We start from the raw sequence: 15,734 nt of genomic DNA, 5'->3' as shown, positions 1-15,734 counted from the left end.
TCCCCCCACAACAGCAGCCTTGCCTTCGGCAACTTCTACTGGCCACCATCCCTAGCCTTGCTTCCCCCTCCCAGCCCCCGCAGGAGCAGAATAATCCTTCCCAGCCCGTGCAGATTCCAGCCTGACAGGAACCTGCCTGAGAGCGCTCTGCGGGATGATTTACTCATCCTTTCAGGAGCCCCGATCACTCCCGTGACCTGTGCCCTCCTCCAGGTGCAGGAGGGCTCTGGCGCCCGCTGTGCTCCAGAAGCTCTGCTGTGATAAATGGCTCCCTTTAATCTGCAGGGGAAGAGGAGTCAGGTTATCTCAGGGGAGCCCTGAAACAACCGACTCCTTTCATGTCCTCTGCTCATCCCCCGCCCCCACCTGGGCAGTGGCAGCTGCCTCTTGGGGTCACACCTTCTGCTTGACTTAGAACACAAGGGGGGGCTCATGCCTCTAGGACTTTCCCAGCCAGCCCCACCGCTGGCTCTAGCGGAAAGGCCTGTAACCAGCCGGGAGGAATGGCTAACGGGAGAGTGGTTCTCTCGGGTGGACCATGGAAGGGCAGCCCCTTTGGTGTGGGCAGTTAAGAGGGAAACAGTACTCCGAGTGGAAAGAGGTGGAGAGCCAGGATGGTGGGTTGAAAGGAACCCCTCTTATAACTGAAAACTGGACAGTCCCAAGCCTGTTCCGTATCTTGGGTTATGAATTTGTTGGGCCTCAATTTGGTTCAGCGCAGCCCTGTTTATCCTAAACGTTGCCACACCTAGCTGCCAGGTTGGGAGGCCAAGCACTCAACAGCGCTGGCCATCCACGCTTCTGGCTTTGCACTGTGCTTCCTGCTCACAGCTCGGCATGTGACCCACAGTACGGGAGTCCTGCCAACTCCTAGAGCCACATGGCTCTATGCCTGTGGCACTGGGGCCTGGCACTGCGCCAGAGTCACAGCAATTAATCCGGGTATTGCTTAGGGTTACCATATCTCATAAATAAAAAAAGAGGCCCCTCCACAGGCCCTGGTCCCGCCCATTTCCCCACCCTCTAGCCCCGCCCCAACTCCGCCCCTTCCCCACCCTAACTCCGTCCCCTCCTCCCTCCCACTCCCAGCCAGGGGGAAAGGGCTGCCCCAGCGCTACTGGCTTCAGGGTTTGCCGGGCAACCCCCAGACCCTGCGCCCCCAGCCGGCGCTTCCCCAGCGCAGCTGGAGCCCGGGAGGGGATGCGCCCAGCCGGGGGCGCAGGGTCTGGAGGCTGCCCAGCAAACCGTGAAGCCGGTAGCGCTCGGGCTTCGGGCAGCCCCCGTGCCTCCGGACCCTGCGCCGCCGGAGCCCGGGAGGGGAAGTGCCCGGCTGGGGGCGCAGGGTCTGGAGGCACGGGGGCTGCCTGAAGCCGGTAGCGCTCGGGCAGCCCGGCTCTTAAACAGAGCCGAAGCGTCGGGGAGGAGCAGAGCCGCCATTTTCCCGGACATGTTCGGCTTTTTGGCAATTCCCCCCGGATGGGGGTTTGACTGCCGAAAAGCCGGACATGTCCGGGAAAAAGAGGACGTATGGTAACCCTAGTATTGCTTGAGCTGTCCCTTCTTACAGCCGGGTGCCTCTGCTGCATGGCCTGCACTGTTCGCAACTGACACCTGGATTTAGTGATTACAAATCAGTATCTCACGAGTGTAGGGGGCCCTCTGAGGAGCTGGGGAGCCCCCTCTCCACCCTGAAAACTGTCTGGGACAGTCACTGTCTATTCTAACACCTTTCTGCTATGTGTTTGGGAGCTGCCTGGCAGCCCTGAATCTGAGATCTGCGAGCCAGCCGCCGCTCTCCTGCAGAAAGTTACATCCTCGCTGCTGCAGCCATGAGGATCAGATGATGCTTCAAGTTAATCAGCTGGAACTTCTGAACTCTCCGGCTTGTCCCTGGCATTCTAGCTACCGAGCTCTTTACAGAGGGTGACCAGAGAGCAAGTGTGAAAAATTGGGGCGGGAGTGGGGGGTAATAGGAGCCTATTTAAGGAAAAGACCCAAAAATCGGGACTGTCCCTATAAAATCGGGACATCTGGTCACTCTATCTTTACATTTACTGAGGCCTCCTTGGAGCTGGGCTAGGCCGGTCTGGCTGGGGAACCACAATGCTCCTCTCTGGCCTTGCACTCTATGAATGAAAACTGAAGAGTTGGATCTGTTCTTTTCAGAGTTCTTTTCTCATGCTGTAGACTTACTGACACCTAGTGGCTGCTCTAGGAACAACAACCATGTCAGGGTGACTTTAATAGAAGTTTACCATGTTGATGTTCTTTCTTTTTTCGCAGAATTGGGGGAGGAGGGAGGTTGGGGGAGGCTTTATACTGTTAACGAGAAATTAAAGATTTGGGGGGGGGGTGAGGATGTAAAATTCATGTAGAATCTATCCCCCTTGCGCTGGTGCCAGCAGTGGGAGTTGAGAGGCGAGGCAAGGGGTCTGTGCTCTGTAAGTGGAGATGGGGCAATACGGAGGAGTGGAGGTGCTTTTGTAGAACCTCGTTGGCCAGCTCCCATGCCAGGAGTTTGGGTGGGATCCCACATCCTGTGAACCTGAAATTGCAGGGGTGGGGCACTACCGGGATAGAGGGTTCCCACCATGTCCCAGGACTAGCAGGAAGGTTAACAAGGCCCCATGCTACATTAAAGCTACTCCTGCTCCAGCCCCCAGAGATCCTAGCTCCTGCCTGGTCTTTATCCCTTTTCTTTTTTTTAACGTGAGAAGAATGAAGGCCGGAGAGGCTCTGATTGGTGAGGTGGCTTTCCCTGGGCATATGATCTTCCTCATGTGCTCTGTAAGCCTTGCTCTTTGTGTAGAAAGAAAAAGAAATACTTAGATCTCAGTGTCAGATGCAGACAGAGGTGCTGCATGGGCAGGGCCGGCTCCAGGCACCAGCATTCCAAGCAGGTGGTTGGGGCGGCAATCTGCAAGGAGCGGCAGTCCATGTGTTTTTGCCGCCCCAAGCAGCGCGCCGAATTGCCGCCGTGGATGGCGGGGGCAGTCCATGTGCCGTTAGGGCAGCACGCGCGTTTCCACGGCAGCGGCAATTCGGCAGCAGCTTCTATGTTCAGCTGCCCGCGGCGGCAATTCGGCGGCTTCTGTCTTCCGGCTGAAGCTAGAAGTTGCTACCGAATTGCCACCACTGTGGAAACGCGCATGCCGCCCTAACGACACACAGACTGCCCCTGCTGTCCGCGGTGGCAATTCGGCGCGCTACTCGGGGCGGCAAAAACAGTAGAGCTGGCCCTGTGCATGGGGTAAGGGGCACATGTGGGGGTTATGTCCGTCCCCCATCCCCCCCAGATTTCTGCCAGGTTTTATAGGCCGTGCCCTGAACTCCGCTGCATACCACCAGAACCTTTACATTGTGTGTCACCCTCCCTGTGCTGTCACCAGTCATGACTCATCACTGGGTGCAGGGAAGGTAAACTCTTCCCCAGGAGGGAGCAGGGATTGTTTGGCCTGTGCACGACTGTAGAGATGTTTGAAAGGATGCGATGCAGCCCAGGCAGGAACTGAATCTGTCTTAAATTTCTCTTGGTAGCCAACTCTCCGACCAGAGACCGAGAGAACCTGGTGGGCGAGTGGCTCGCAGTGTATCGGCCCGCTATGCTGGTCTCTCTCTTTCTTGGGTTCCCCCATTGGAAAGTAGTTCAGGAGAGGGGGCTACATGGGCGGGGTAAGGGGGGGAGCCTGCCCCTCTAGGTTATCAGTTCTGAGCTGGGGGAGATGGACCTCATGGACTATCTCACTGCTAATCCCCTCTGAGATGGGTGGCTCTACACTGTCCTTACGTGGCCGACATGGACTCCAAGGTTGCGTATCTACAGGCATGATGTAGGTAGAGCTCTGTGAAGTACCTGGCCCTTGACATGGTGAATGTTCTCCCTCTGCCATGCTCCCAGGCAAGTCCCTCTCAGGTCAGCTCAGCGCCAGTTTCCATTGAAGCTTTATTGCCTGCAGCAGCTTATCCCCTAGGGACTAAGCGGAGAACGCTAAACTCCTCTCATTCGGCCTCGGGGGCGGATCCTCAGCGGGTGTAAATAACCAGAGCTCCACTGACCTCACTAGTGCTCTGCCAATCTTCACACGCTGAGGATCTGGCCCAGGTAGTCTTGTTTTCCAGGCTGTTTTTCCACTAGGCTGTTCAGTAGAGCAAGGAGACGTTTGGCCCTGTTGCTAAACGCTGCCCCCCTGGGCTCAGCTACTCTGCAACCATACCGAGTAAAAATGTGACGACCTTTCTGCTTGCAAAAGCGTGACTGTCCTTTGCAGGGCAGCCCCTAGGTTGACTCTGAGCGCCGGAGCAATGCCGCAAAGAAATGATCCCAGGCCGAGCCGCGTCCTCGGGATGCGGAAAAGGGGGTGGAGGGAAGGGATCTTTACTTTATACACGTCTACATATGATAAAGATCAGCTGAAACTCACTGCAAATGACACCGTCAGTGTTAAACAGGCACAGCGGCGGGAAAACGCCTCACTCACGCGCGCTCTGCAAATGCCCAGGCCAGTCCAACTGCAGCCCCCGTCCATGTGTGATGGTGGGTCTGAGTCGCAGAAACAGAGTTTCATGCGGGGAAGCTTGGCTGGGTCGGTTCCCTGCGGCTGGGTGATCCAGGCCTTGCAAGGAGCTGTGGAACAGTAATTCACAAGCCACCATGAACATCTAATTCCAGAACTCTTCCTGCTGGAGGGGGAGTTCTTGGCACTCCTTAGCCAAACACTAACCCAGAGGCACCAAGAACCTGCTCCTTCTTATCCAGGCTTTGGCCAAAGAAAGTGTCTGAAAGCCCGGCTGCCCTGGTTACACGAGTTAGGATGGAAGCCACCACGGCCAAGCTTTTTAAAGCGCCTAGTGATCTTTGGTTCTTCATTTTCAGGTATCCAGCTGGAGCCACCTTTAAAGAGGGTTTGGCTTTTCCGAAGTGGGTGCTCTGCTCTTTCAACAAACCGGGCCCCTTTAAGGGCTCCCAGGCTCGGCACCCACAGGCTCTGGTCACTTCTGAAAGCCTTGGCTTGCCAGGTTTGGGAAATCACAGTACACAGAACTGCAGCTCCTCGGGCTCTGGGCTTCCTCCACTCCAGCCATGCAAGGATCACAAAGCGCTCTAGGTCCATGAATTGCTCAGTCCATGGGGCAGGCTCAGCCCAGTCACCTCACACCATGCCTGGGAGGTAGCAGATAGAAAGTCTCTTGCTCACGTTTCAAATGTTGTGCAAAGAGATGACGGGACTTGCCCACAGTCACTCAATTCAAGTCAATAGCAGATCAGGCAGCCCAGGTCCTGCTCTAACCACTAGGCTGCGAGCACGTTGTACAGTACGGGTAGGGAGTGCTTAGCCCTGTGAGATGCGTCACACACTGGCGTGGTCCCAGGATCTCTCCTTGACAGTGCAAACGGTACAGAACACAAGGGAGGAGCTTAGTAGAGACCTCGCTCTGACAAGGGCTTCCCAGCAGTGGGGACCTCATTGATATCATGCAGAGGCCGGCGCTGCACCAGGGTGATCCAGGGGGGTGTTTTCAGCTGAGTTTCAATGCTTTACCTACTTGATTCTTCTGGGCATGATGGGTGCTGGCTGGACCTCCACCGTGTCCCCAAGATGCCCACGTGGTACGAGCTACCCCGAGCTCTGGACTCCCAACCCAAGTGCCGCTGTTGGCCCAAGGCGAGGGGAGCAAGGCTCCAGGACAAGCTAACCCTGGATTCCCCGGGCCCAGCCACGTTCTCAGGCCCAGCTGGTGTCACTGTGAGCAAAGCCCAGGGTGACCAATGTCCCCATGTGAACCACAGAACTCGGAGAGCGGGAAAGCCGGTGAGACGCTCTAGTCTCTCCACCCCAGGGCAGGCTGGGATCCCCAGAGGGAGAGGGTATCAGCCACTGAACCGTCCAGCCCCTTAGCTCACAGGGACAGATCCTGGGGGTGCGGGGCGGGATACTGCAGCCACGCTGTGGGTGTTCTAGGCTGACGGTGCTGCTGGATTCTTTGCAGGGACGGAAAGGGTTGAAATGCTGGGTGTTCGCCTCCCGAGTGAGCGAGAGGCCCTGTGCTGAGGCTGATGGGAAAGGTCCTTCCGCTCTAGTTACTCTTGGGGGCATTTTTATTCCTTATCTCAGCCAGTTTGCTGACCAGGAAGCCCCACTTGAAGGCGCCCTCTTCTGGCTCCCGGAGGTCGCTGCCGTTGCTAGAATAGGTGGGCTCCTCTCCCGGGGGCTCCCCTGGCGCCCCGCTGAACTCGGCCGCTGGCTCGCTGAACTCAGGCGGGGCCGTCTTCTTGTCCAGCGCAGAGGCCTGCTGCCACTTGGTGGCAAAGACATCCCAGAACCCTGACGTCGTCTTCTCTGCAGAGGGCGACTCCGCTGGCTTCGGTGCCAGGGGGCTGGAAGCAAGAGATGGGAAGATTAGGGGGCGGGGAGCGTCTGAGCATAAAGATCCGGACACACGCGAGAGAGGAAAACCAGACGCCGCACGCTGCGGGGCAGAGCGTCAAGGAGAGAAAGGGAGAGATGAGCAGCAAGAGGGAGGCGGGCAGTATTGCAACATACAGGGAAGAGACTGCGCCTGTATAGGGGAGACACAGATAGACACACAAAGAGATCCAGGGAGCGGCAGAGACAGGATGCCAAGTCCTGGTGTCTGGACAGGCTGCTAGAGCGCGCGAGAGAGAGAGGCTGATTCACACAGACGTGACCGTAGTTTAATAAGAATCCCGGAGCCACAGGCTTCCCTTCGGCAGATGTTACTGAACCAGCCTGGTTGGGAAGGGGGTGGCTTCTCATTAAGGCACGGGGGCTACCCGAACGCCAGCCCCCGTTCCTAGGCACAGGGCCAGAACACAGGCACTAGCCCGGCTCTGGGTTTGATAGACACAGCGGAAGCCATGTGGGCACTGGGATGAACAGCTGGTTGCTGGGCTCAAGGATCACCCTGCCTACATGACTGGGGGATGCTCGGAACGGGGGGCTTTGAACTCTCCTGGCCCGGGAGGATCTGCACGTAGTGCCCCATGGCGTGGGACAGGCAACTTCTTATTGCAAAGCTGCCGGCTCTGGGGGCTGAACTGAGGCCGCCCAGTGGGAGGCTGGAACAGTCTCCACACAGGCAAAGGAGCACATGGGAACTGGGTAACTTTTCTACAGTGTGACTGAGGTAATTTCTTCTCTCTCCTCCTACGCCGGCTCCTGGGAAATGCCTCTAGATCTAAACACTTCGCATCCAGCCCTGGAACAGATTTCCACATGGACATGACCAGGACAAGACAGCAGCAGGGTGTGGGTCTCTTGCCTTCAGCCTTCACCTGCGTCCATCTGAGTGCCCCGTGCATCATGTCCCCTGGCTAGTAGAAGATAGCCGAGGGGGCTGTTGTAGGACACAGTTTCGGGTTCAGACTCAGCCATGGGGTAAGCAGGTGTAGCTCTCACTGATATCAATGGGACCGGGGTCCATGGACAGCAGGGCTGACTTTAGTCCTAAGCCCTCACTGGAATCCCGGGCAATGACAACAGGGTCATTGTGATCCTGGACTTGAGAGGACCCCTTGGCTGGCTGAGTGCTCAGGTGTCACAGGGCCGTACACGCATCCTTGCTCTGGGGGGTGAAACCCAGACACGCTTGTACCTTGCTGCCTGCAGTCTCACCCCAAAGCCACCCCTCGTCCTGGTCCTCAGGCCTGTGGCAGACCCTCAGCCCTACCATAAGCTGGGCCCTGCCTAGAAGGATGGGAGCCCGATGGAGACGCTACGACCCAGACGCGAGCGTCAGTCTTACTGGTCAGCGCAGGGCTCGGGGGTCAGCAGCTTGTGCTCATCCTCCCTATTGAACAGAGACGACATGCTCCTCCAGCCTCTGGCGCCAGCCCCCTGGACCTGCAGAGCAGAGGGAGGGAAACCACTGGTCAGTGACGCTGCCCAGGTCCAGGCAGGAGTGGAGCTAGTGTGGTTTGGCCGAGCTCACGTGGGCCCCTGGGAACGTCAACGGGCCCCAGAGCTTTGCTCTATGCGACTGATGCAGCAGGAATGTATTTCCTCTGCCTTCTCCTCCCCCACACACGGACTAGCCTCACGGACACACCCCACAAAGCATCACTGTCCTCTGTCACCCTCAGCATTCTCTCCCCCTCCCCCAAAAGGGCAGTGCCTGTCTCCACTCCAGCCCCTCGTCCCAGGTTAGGCAGGGGACGGACAGCAGATTCAGAAGGGGGTCTCTGCCCCGCTCAGCCCTTGCATGCCCACTGCCCCCTTGTTTTCCATGCTCCCCTCTGAGTGACTTCACTGGCCGTTGTGCGGGTGAGGAACAGCCGGCAGAGACCCCGGGAGCCCACAGGCGAGGGGGCGTTTGCCCTTCGTCTTTGTTAGGCTGGGTGTAGGCTCTTTGGGGCAGGAACCAGCCTTCTGGTCTGTTTGTACAGCACCTGGCGCCATGGGGCCCGGGTCCAGGACTGGGCCATCTCGGTACTATAAGGACAGCACAGACATTATGACGGCACATGACCGGGTTCCATGCTCACACTGCCTGTCCCCCACGAGACCCAACCACCCCCTCCACCTGTTTATGGCCATCTGCCACCCACTGCAGCAAGAAGGCCTCCCATGGAGATTTCTGCCATCAGGGTGGCAAAGGGGCGAAGGTTTGACCAGCTCGAGCCGGGCTGGCTGGAGACTGATCAGAGCCAATGTGGCTGGGCCAGGGAGGGGATGGCTGAGGCTGGAGGGAAGATAGTGTAACGGGTGCCTGGATACAGCTGGGCACCTGGAGCCACAACACAGCACCTAATTTCTAGAGTGCTCGGTGCTCTCCGAGCACCTGAGGCTCTGATCTGACAACAGACTGGGTGGAAGCAGCCCCCAAGCCTGGCAGTGATCAGGGCCTCCAGCAGCCAGGCACAATGCCCCTGAGGGGGATCTGGGCACTCAAGTGACTTTTTTCCCCACTTGTGGTTGTAGATCTGCTGTCCCTTTCTATTATCTGCGACCTCTTCGCCTTAGGCCGGGCTCTGCACTAGCACTGGTGCTTCGCTGTCTACCTTTGGAGGGGGTCTGTTTCTTTAAGGACACGTGTAAGAAAGCCCAGGCTACGGTCAAATCAAACGCACCTGTCTCTGCTAATTCACATTCATTAAAGAAACCTGCGGCCGGGGGAGCCCTGGTATTAGGGCCAGAGAGCTTGAGGCCTCCTTATAATAGCCTGGTTTGATTCCCCTGCTCTCCCGCAATACGTTATTGTGTGCTTAATCCCGCATCCGGCATTCCCCTCGGAGCCCTGCCCTCTCGTCCGGGCTACAGCTCCGCTGCCTTCTTCCCAGCGCGGAGCTCTCCGCTGTAACATCCTAGCCGAGATGGGGCCCAGGCTGTGGTGAGGTGAGGGCCACCCGAGAGCCCGCACACCCAGGGTTTGGCCTCGCTCGTTCCACTACAGGAGGACCCACCTGCCCCTTGTCTGTGGTGAAGACAAAGCCCCTGTTACATGCTGCAGCAAGGCAAACCGTGCTGCAGTGCTGGGCTGCCACAGATGTAGTAGGGTTGCCGGCCCTCTAGGACTGGCCGGGAGTCTCCCGGAATTGGCATCCATCTCCCGGTGACTATTGAAAGCCATCCAGGAGATTTTAATGGGCTATTTTAAGAAAATGACATTACATCACGTTGGTGGGGGAGAAAAATCTCCCGGAATAGCTTCAGTCAGAGTTGGCAACCCTACGATGCGGTGGCACCGAGGGGGTGACAGAAAGCCAGGCAAATCTCCAGGGCAGATTGGAACCTACAGAGACTCCTGAAAACAATCCCAGTGAGCAGAGAAGCCCCAGGCTGGTTCTGCTGGGGGGGGGGGGTGGTGACTGGGGCCAGAGGCCTGATGCTAAGAGAGAACTGGTCGCTCTGGGAGGCAGGTGGAGCGCCTAAGAGGGGAGACCTTACCCTTCGTGCCAGCTGGGAGATGGGGTTCGATCCCTCCTCCATCAGAACTGGGGCATCTGTGGTTTCCACCAGCTCGGGGTTATCCCCCTGAAACAGACTCACAGCATCAGCCATGGGGCAGCAGCGCGTGTTGAGGAGGGCAGCGTGAACAGCTGCAGGGGTAGCACCAGGAAAAACTGGCTGGCTCTGTCCCTGGATGAGTGGAGTTAGCAGCAGGATTTCTCACCCCCTAGACTCCCCTCCCACCAGTCATTTTTTTTCTCCTCCTCCGCTAGCTGCTGCCTTTGGACTCGGTCTGGTCCATGCACTAACTATTCCCCGTGCAAGGCGCTTCCACCAGAATTCCTCAGTCGTTTGGCCCTGGTCCTAGCAGAGTGTTTGACCCAGGCTCGGTGTTGTGGCATCTCCTGTCTATTCCCTACTGAACAGAAGCTCCCTTCTGCAGCTCACTTTCTCCAAAGAATCAGGCCAAACCCTCAAACCAGGGCAGGATTAAAGAATTCGGGGGCCCTGCGCACGATGGAAACGGGGTCTCCCCACCTGCCTTCACCTAGACAGTTCAGTTAGTTAGAGACTATCTGTGGGCAAAAGCAGGCAGCTGCCTAGGGCTGCAGGTTCTGTCTGCGGGGGGGGGGGGCTGGGCCAAACCTGAGTGGGTGGCGCTCGATCCTTCCCCACTTCTACCATAACCAATTTTTTTTCCAGTGGTTGGGGGGGCCTCCCTGAGATGGGGGCCTTGTGCAAGTGCACTGAGTTCACATTGGCTAATCCGGGCCTGCCCTATGTGACTAGATGGGAGCGGAGAGTCTTGTGTTATCACCTGACTCTGGGAGCTGGGGCTTTAAGGAAAACATCAAAAATCATGCCATTTGGCCACACTGAAGATAAAGTGACCAGCTGAGGTCTCTCCATGCTAAAAGAATCGTCTCTGCTCCGAGCTCAGCGACCCCTAGAAATGGGTTTCCCTCATTTCACAGCTGTATAGCACCCACCAGTTCTGGAGTTGTACCCACCCCTCCACCCCTACTGGTCCTTCTCCCTGCTCTGTAACAAGCAGTGCTGACTTCACAGGGCCAGAGCTGGGTTTGGATTTCTCTGCGCTGAAGGGCACAAACCCCATCGCTTTTGCCCCACCCCGAGACTCTCCAAATTGCTCGGATCTGATTTTTCTTTTTAATTGAATGATTCGTCAGTGCCCAGAACGCAGATCTGCCAAAAACCGGGGTAGGGCGGGCAAGCCAAGCAGAGCGTCTGAAGTGGCTGGCGGCTCACGGGGCACAAACGCCGGGCGCCAGAGAGTGACTGGCTGCCACAGGCTGCAGCAGCAGAGAGAGGAACAGCACAAGGAGAAGCAGCAGCAGGGAGCGTGGTGGCTGCTGCACTGGTTGTGACCACAGCAATAGGGGCCCCAATGGCAGTTGTCCTGCCAGAGACTAGACGTGGCGGCAGCAGCAGCCGTGCTGTGCACTGGGACTCTCTGAGTCTGGGAATCGATGAATAAACCCCAACGTGGCTTGGGAGAGGCTGGTGCCAAAGGGATTGAGGGTGTGGAGCTGGGGGCTGGGCCGGGATCCCAGGGTACCGGAGCGGGCGGATCTGGGGGAAGTGTGGGGATCCCGGGGGCACAGGGTACCAGAGCGGGCGGAGCTGGGGGCTGGGTGGGGATCCCAGGGTACCGGAGCGGGCGGAACTGGGGGAAGTGTGGGGATCCCGGGGGCGCAGGGTACAAGAGTGGGTGGAGCTGGGGGCTGGGTGGGGATCCCGGGGGCGCCGGTTACCAGAGCGGGTGGAGCTGGGGGCTGGGTGGGGATCCCGGGGGCGCCGGTTACCAGAGCGGGTGGAGCTGGGGGCTAGGTGGGGATCCCGGGGGCGCAGGGTAACAGAGCGGGTGGAGCTGGGGGCTGGGTGGGGATCCCGGGGGCGCAGGGTACCAGAGCGGGCGGATCTGGGGGCTGGGTGGGGATCCTGGGGGTGCAGGGTACCAGAGCGGGCGGATCTGGGGGAAGTGTGGGGATCCTGGGGGCACAGGGTACCAGAGCGGGTGGAGCTGGGGGCTGGGTGGGGATCCCGGGGGCTCAGGGTACCAGAGCGGGCGGAGATGGGGGCTGGGTGGGGATCCCGGGGGTGCAGGGTACCAGAGCGGGCGGAGCTGGGGGCTGGGTGGGGATCCCGGGGGCGCAGGGTACCAGAGCGGGTGGAGCTGGGGGCTGGGTGGGGATCCCGGGGGTGCAGAGTACCAGAGCGGGCGGAGCCGGGAACCCCTGTTGCCTGCCCCTATGGCTAGCGATAGAGACCAGAGGCCCCTGCCAGGGCCGTCCCTACCTCATCCTTGAACTCCTCCTCCTGCCCCTCGCTGCCCAGAGTCTGCAGCACTTTGGACTTGTAGACTTTCCAGAATCCCTGAGTCATGGTGGCAGCCGGGAGGTTGGCCCGGAGGCCCGGAGGCCCAGTGGCAGCCGCGCTCCTACAGCCGGTAGCAGGAGAGGCCTGGACAAGCAGGCTCCTTGTGGCTTAGGCGGTTCTGTCTGTGTCGTGCCTGGCAGCCTTTGGCTCAGCTCCTGTGCCCTGCGTGCCTAGGGCAGGGGTGGGGTGCCATTGCACAGTTATCCCCGGCGCTCCGAGGGCTCTGCGGGGAATCGGGGACTTGGCGGGATGCTGGACTCGCGCCTGGCACCAGCGAGTGCTTGCTGGGATCTGGTGTCTTCATTAAAATTGCAGGGGCCTCCTTCGATATGCAGTTCAGACCACAAAGAGGAACTTGATCCGGGTCTGACCCAGAATGCCAATGGGCTCCTAGACATAGGGCCTGTGAGGAGTTCTAGCTGCCTGATCCTGGAGGGGCTGTCCCCTGTCCTTCAGCTCCCCCCTTATCTTGCCTCCAAGAAAAGGTTCTCTCTAACCCCTCATCCATCCCCTCTGTCTTGTTCCCAAACGGGGCTCTCTCCTGGGCCACAGCTACCTTCTCCATCCCACTCCCCGAGTCTATGCCTGGCCAGTCAGCATCTATGTCCCTTTGCAGCATCTATGTCTCTCTTGACTACTATCTGTTCCTCTGCCCCTGTAGAGGCTTCCAGCTCCCAGGGTGAGGTGCTTGCACAGCCCACAGCCCGCACCCCATCCCGGGGCCCGCAGACAGCGTCATCCCAGCTTGGCTGAGCTCTTGTGTTACCCTTCATTGTTTGTGGCCTGTAACTGATCCCCTCTGAGAAGGGGCGCCTGGAACATAGTATCTCAGCAACCAGCTGAAAATAGCGTCCGGCAGCTAAATTATTCCTTAGGAGTTGCTGGCCCTGCAAACCCATCTCTTCTCATTCACGTATTTAGTTTCTGCTCAGGGACCGAAAGCTTTTTGGAGCTGGGTCTATGCAAATTGCCAACAAGGGAGGAGAACTCGAAGCTGGAGTAGAAGTAGGGCAGCTAGCTGCGGTCTACAAGGAAGGGGCTTCTTGCCTGCCACACATGAGATGAAGGGACATGGAGGCAGACGGCCACTGGTGGTCCGGAGTGGCAAGACCCTGATGTCTGGTATGGGGGTGTCTTTTGTTCAGTCACCCTCCTGAGCTGCACTGTGTTAATGACAGAGGTCTGTCTGCCATCGCTACGTGCCTGTATGTATTATTGATTCCTAAGCAGAGAGGTAATGTGATCACAGGTGACTAGCTGACTGACGGCCGCTCTTTTGTTGTGGATTGACAGGTGTATCCAAAATGCACGACTCCAGGTTTGCTACACTTCATGCCATTAAGACACCCACCTCCAGTGGAGTTTAGTCATGCTGAGAACCCCCCCAGATCAGAGCACCGGTGACCTCACCCAAAGTGGCAGCCATGCACCTCCCCGTTCCAAAGGTCACCCGCAGGTTAAAACCCTTTCACCATTTGTGCTGTTTACCTTTTGACCCTCACTTTGCTTGGGCAGAGGGAGCAGAACAGGCTGGATCACTGGTTCTTTAGTCAGTATCAGATTCTCCCCTTGCGGGGGAAGTAGAAGGTTGCAGACACTGCAGGGGAATTTACACACCCCAATCAAACACTATTACCTCCGAAAATCAAAATCCACAACCACATTTCTAGGTTTGTTATTTCCTGCCAAATGTTTTAAACACGTCAGACAGGACCTTTATGCCTCCGTCCCACAAAAGCTTGCTTTTGATTTCACCGAAATGGAAAGCCAAAGTTAGACTCACTGAGCGTGTTTAGCTCTCCCAGGGTTTTCTTTTCGGGCTTTCAAGATCATTCAATATAAGGGTGCAATACTCCTACTAACTGCACATGTCTGTATCACTTTTCATTCAGCCAAGCTGCCTTAAAGAGTTTATTTATAGAGATCATTCGTCCACCATGCAGGAATGCCCACCTCTGGGGTGGGAGGCTACAGCTGTTTATACACAGCAAGGGGCAGGGCACATCATGGTGTCAAGCAGAAAGTGAAGTACATTAGAACATAAGAACGTCCACACTGGGTCAGACCAAAGGTCCATCTAGCCCAGTACCCTGTCTGCGGACGGTGGCCAATGCTTCAGAGGGAATGAACAGAACAGGTAATCATGCCTCACCTGGACACTGACAAATACATAGCTGGAATTTGTCTGGCTCACCTGTGTGTTAGTTTTGTTAAAACAGGTATCAGAGTTATAACAATGCGCTTAGTGTTTAGAGCAGGGGTAGTCAATTATTTTTGCCAAGGTCCACATTTCTTGGTCAAGGTACAGTCAAGGTGCGGACTTCAGGGAAACATTTTTCACACCAAGTGCCACTGTTCAACGAACACATACAATTCTATGTAATATACCCAGGGGCCTATTGCTTATATTTTTAGTGCATTAAATTAAAAATAAAATCAAACCACTGTATAACCTAAAAATAGCCTCCAAGAAAGATGTAATAAATTACATCTGAGACTTTGAGAAAGTACATAGAGAAAATGTCAAATAGAGGCGAATATTAGCATTAAAACACTTTCAGACACCTGTTCTAAGTTTTGAATGTGTTTTGTCAAATAAGATTATTGTAGGCATATATGTATATATAGAGATAGAAAAACTCTTCGAAACTTTTGTGGTTTATTTAATAAGTATCAGAGTATGAAAGAAAATAACACTTAGTACACATGAACTCTTTATCTTTTATGATTCAAGTCTTTCCAATAACAAATACACACCCACTTACACATGTATTAAAAAAGACTCATGAATAATTACTCTGAAATACCTGTTAAAACTGTAGTATTACTACTGAAAATGTAATTTTATACAGAGGTTCACATTTAAAATAAAATATGCGTGAATAATGTATAATTATACTAATCGTCATTGGTGGGAAAATTGATAGGTCCTTTGCTGCACAAAGGCCTTGAAGTTTGGAGTGAGTTCAGTCAATGCAAGACGAAGGCAATTGCACAGATGATTATCAGTCAGAACAGAGCGATACGGGATTTAATCTTGTTCATTGTTGAGAATGCTGATTCACACACGTAGGTCGAGCCAAACATAATCAAAATGTTAAATGCCACCTTCCGCAAGTGTGGATACATGGAGTCCAGCACAAGAGTTGTCCAGAACGTTTCAGCTGTAGTTTCAGCATGCTGCACCCTAAGCACTTCATTCGCTTGTAAATCAATAAGCTCCAGCTATAGTTTTGCTTTTTCAACATCTGGAAAGGATGCTTTTGCTTGATCACACCAAGTGCCATTTTCTTGTACCACAAATGGGTTCCTTACAAACAGGAAGATGTCTTTAATACTTTCAAATTCTTGGACCCTCTGTGGGAAGTTTTGAAGAAGTCTGTCCAGAGATGATGCCATCTGAGTCACGTCTGCAGTGTCCCGGCA

At 56.0% G+C, this 15,734-nt stretch overlaps 1 protein-coding gene across 1 annotated transcript; it reads right to left on the bottom strand.

Annotated features, from left to right (window-relative positions):
* Nucleotides 1-4,359: 4,359 nt before the first annotated feature.
* C23H1orf232 (chromosome 23 C1orf232 homolog) lies at nt 4,360-12,314 on the bottom strand. Its single transcript, XM_042844661.2, has 4 exons — nt 12,228-12,314; nt 9,906-10,097; nt 7,765-7,862; nt 4,360-6,478 (listed from the first exon to the last, which is right to left on the bottom strand). The coding sequence occupies exons 1-4, from the start codon at nt 12,312-12,314 to the stop codon at nt 6,076-6,078; spliced, it is 780 nt and encodes a 259-aa protein (XP_042700595.2). The 3' UTR covers nt 4,360-6,075.
* Nucleotides 12,315-15,734: the final 3,420 nt, after the last annotated feature.

This window comes from Chrysemys picta, chromosome 23 (genome assembly GCF_011386835.1).
Source record: "Chrysemys picta bellii isolate R12L10 chromosome 23, ASM1138683v2, whole genome shotgun sequence".
NCBI lineage: Eukaryota > Metazoa > Chordata > Testudines > Emydidae > Chrysemys > Chrysemys picta.
Note: the sequence above shows the minus strand (reverse complement) of the source record. Positions and strands in the feature narration are given on the sequence as shown.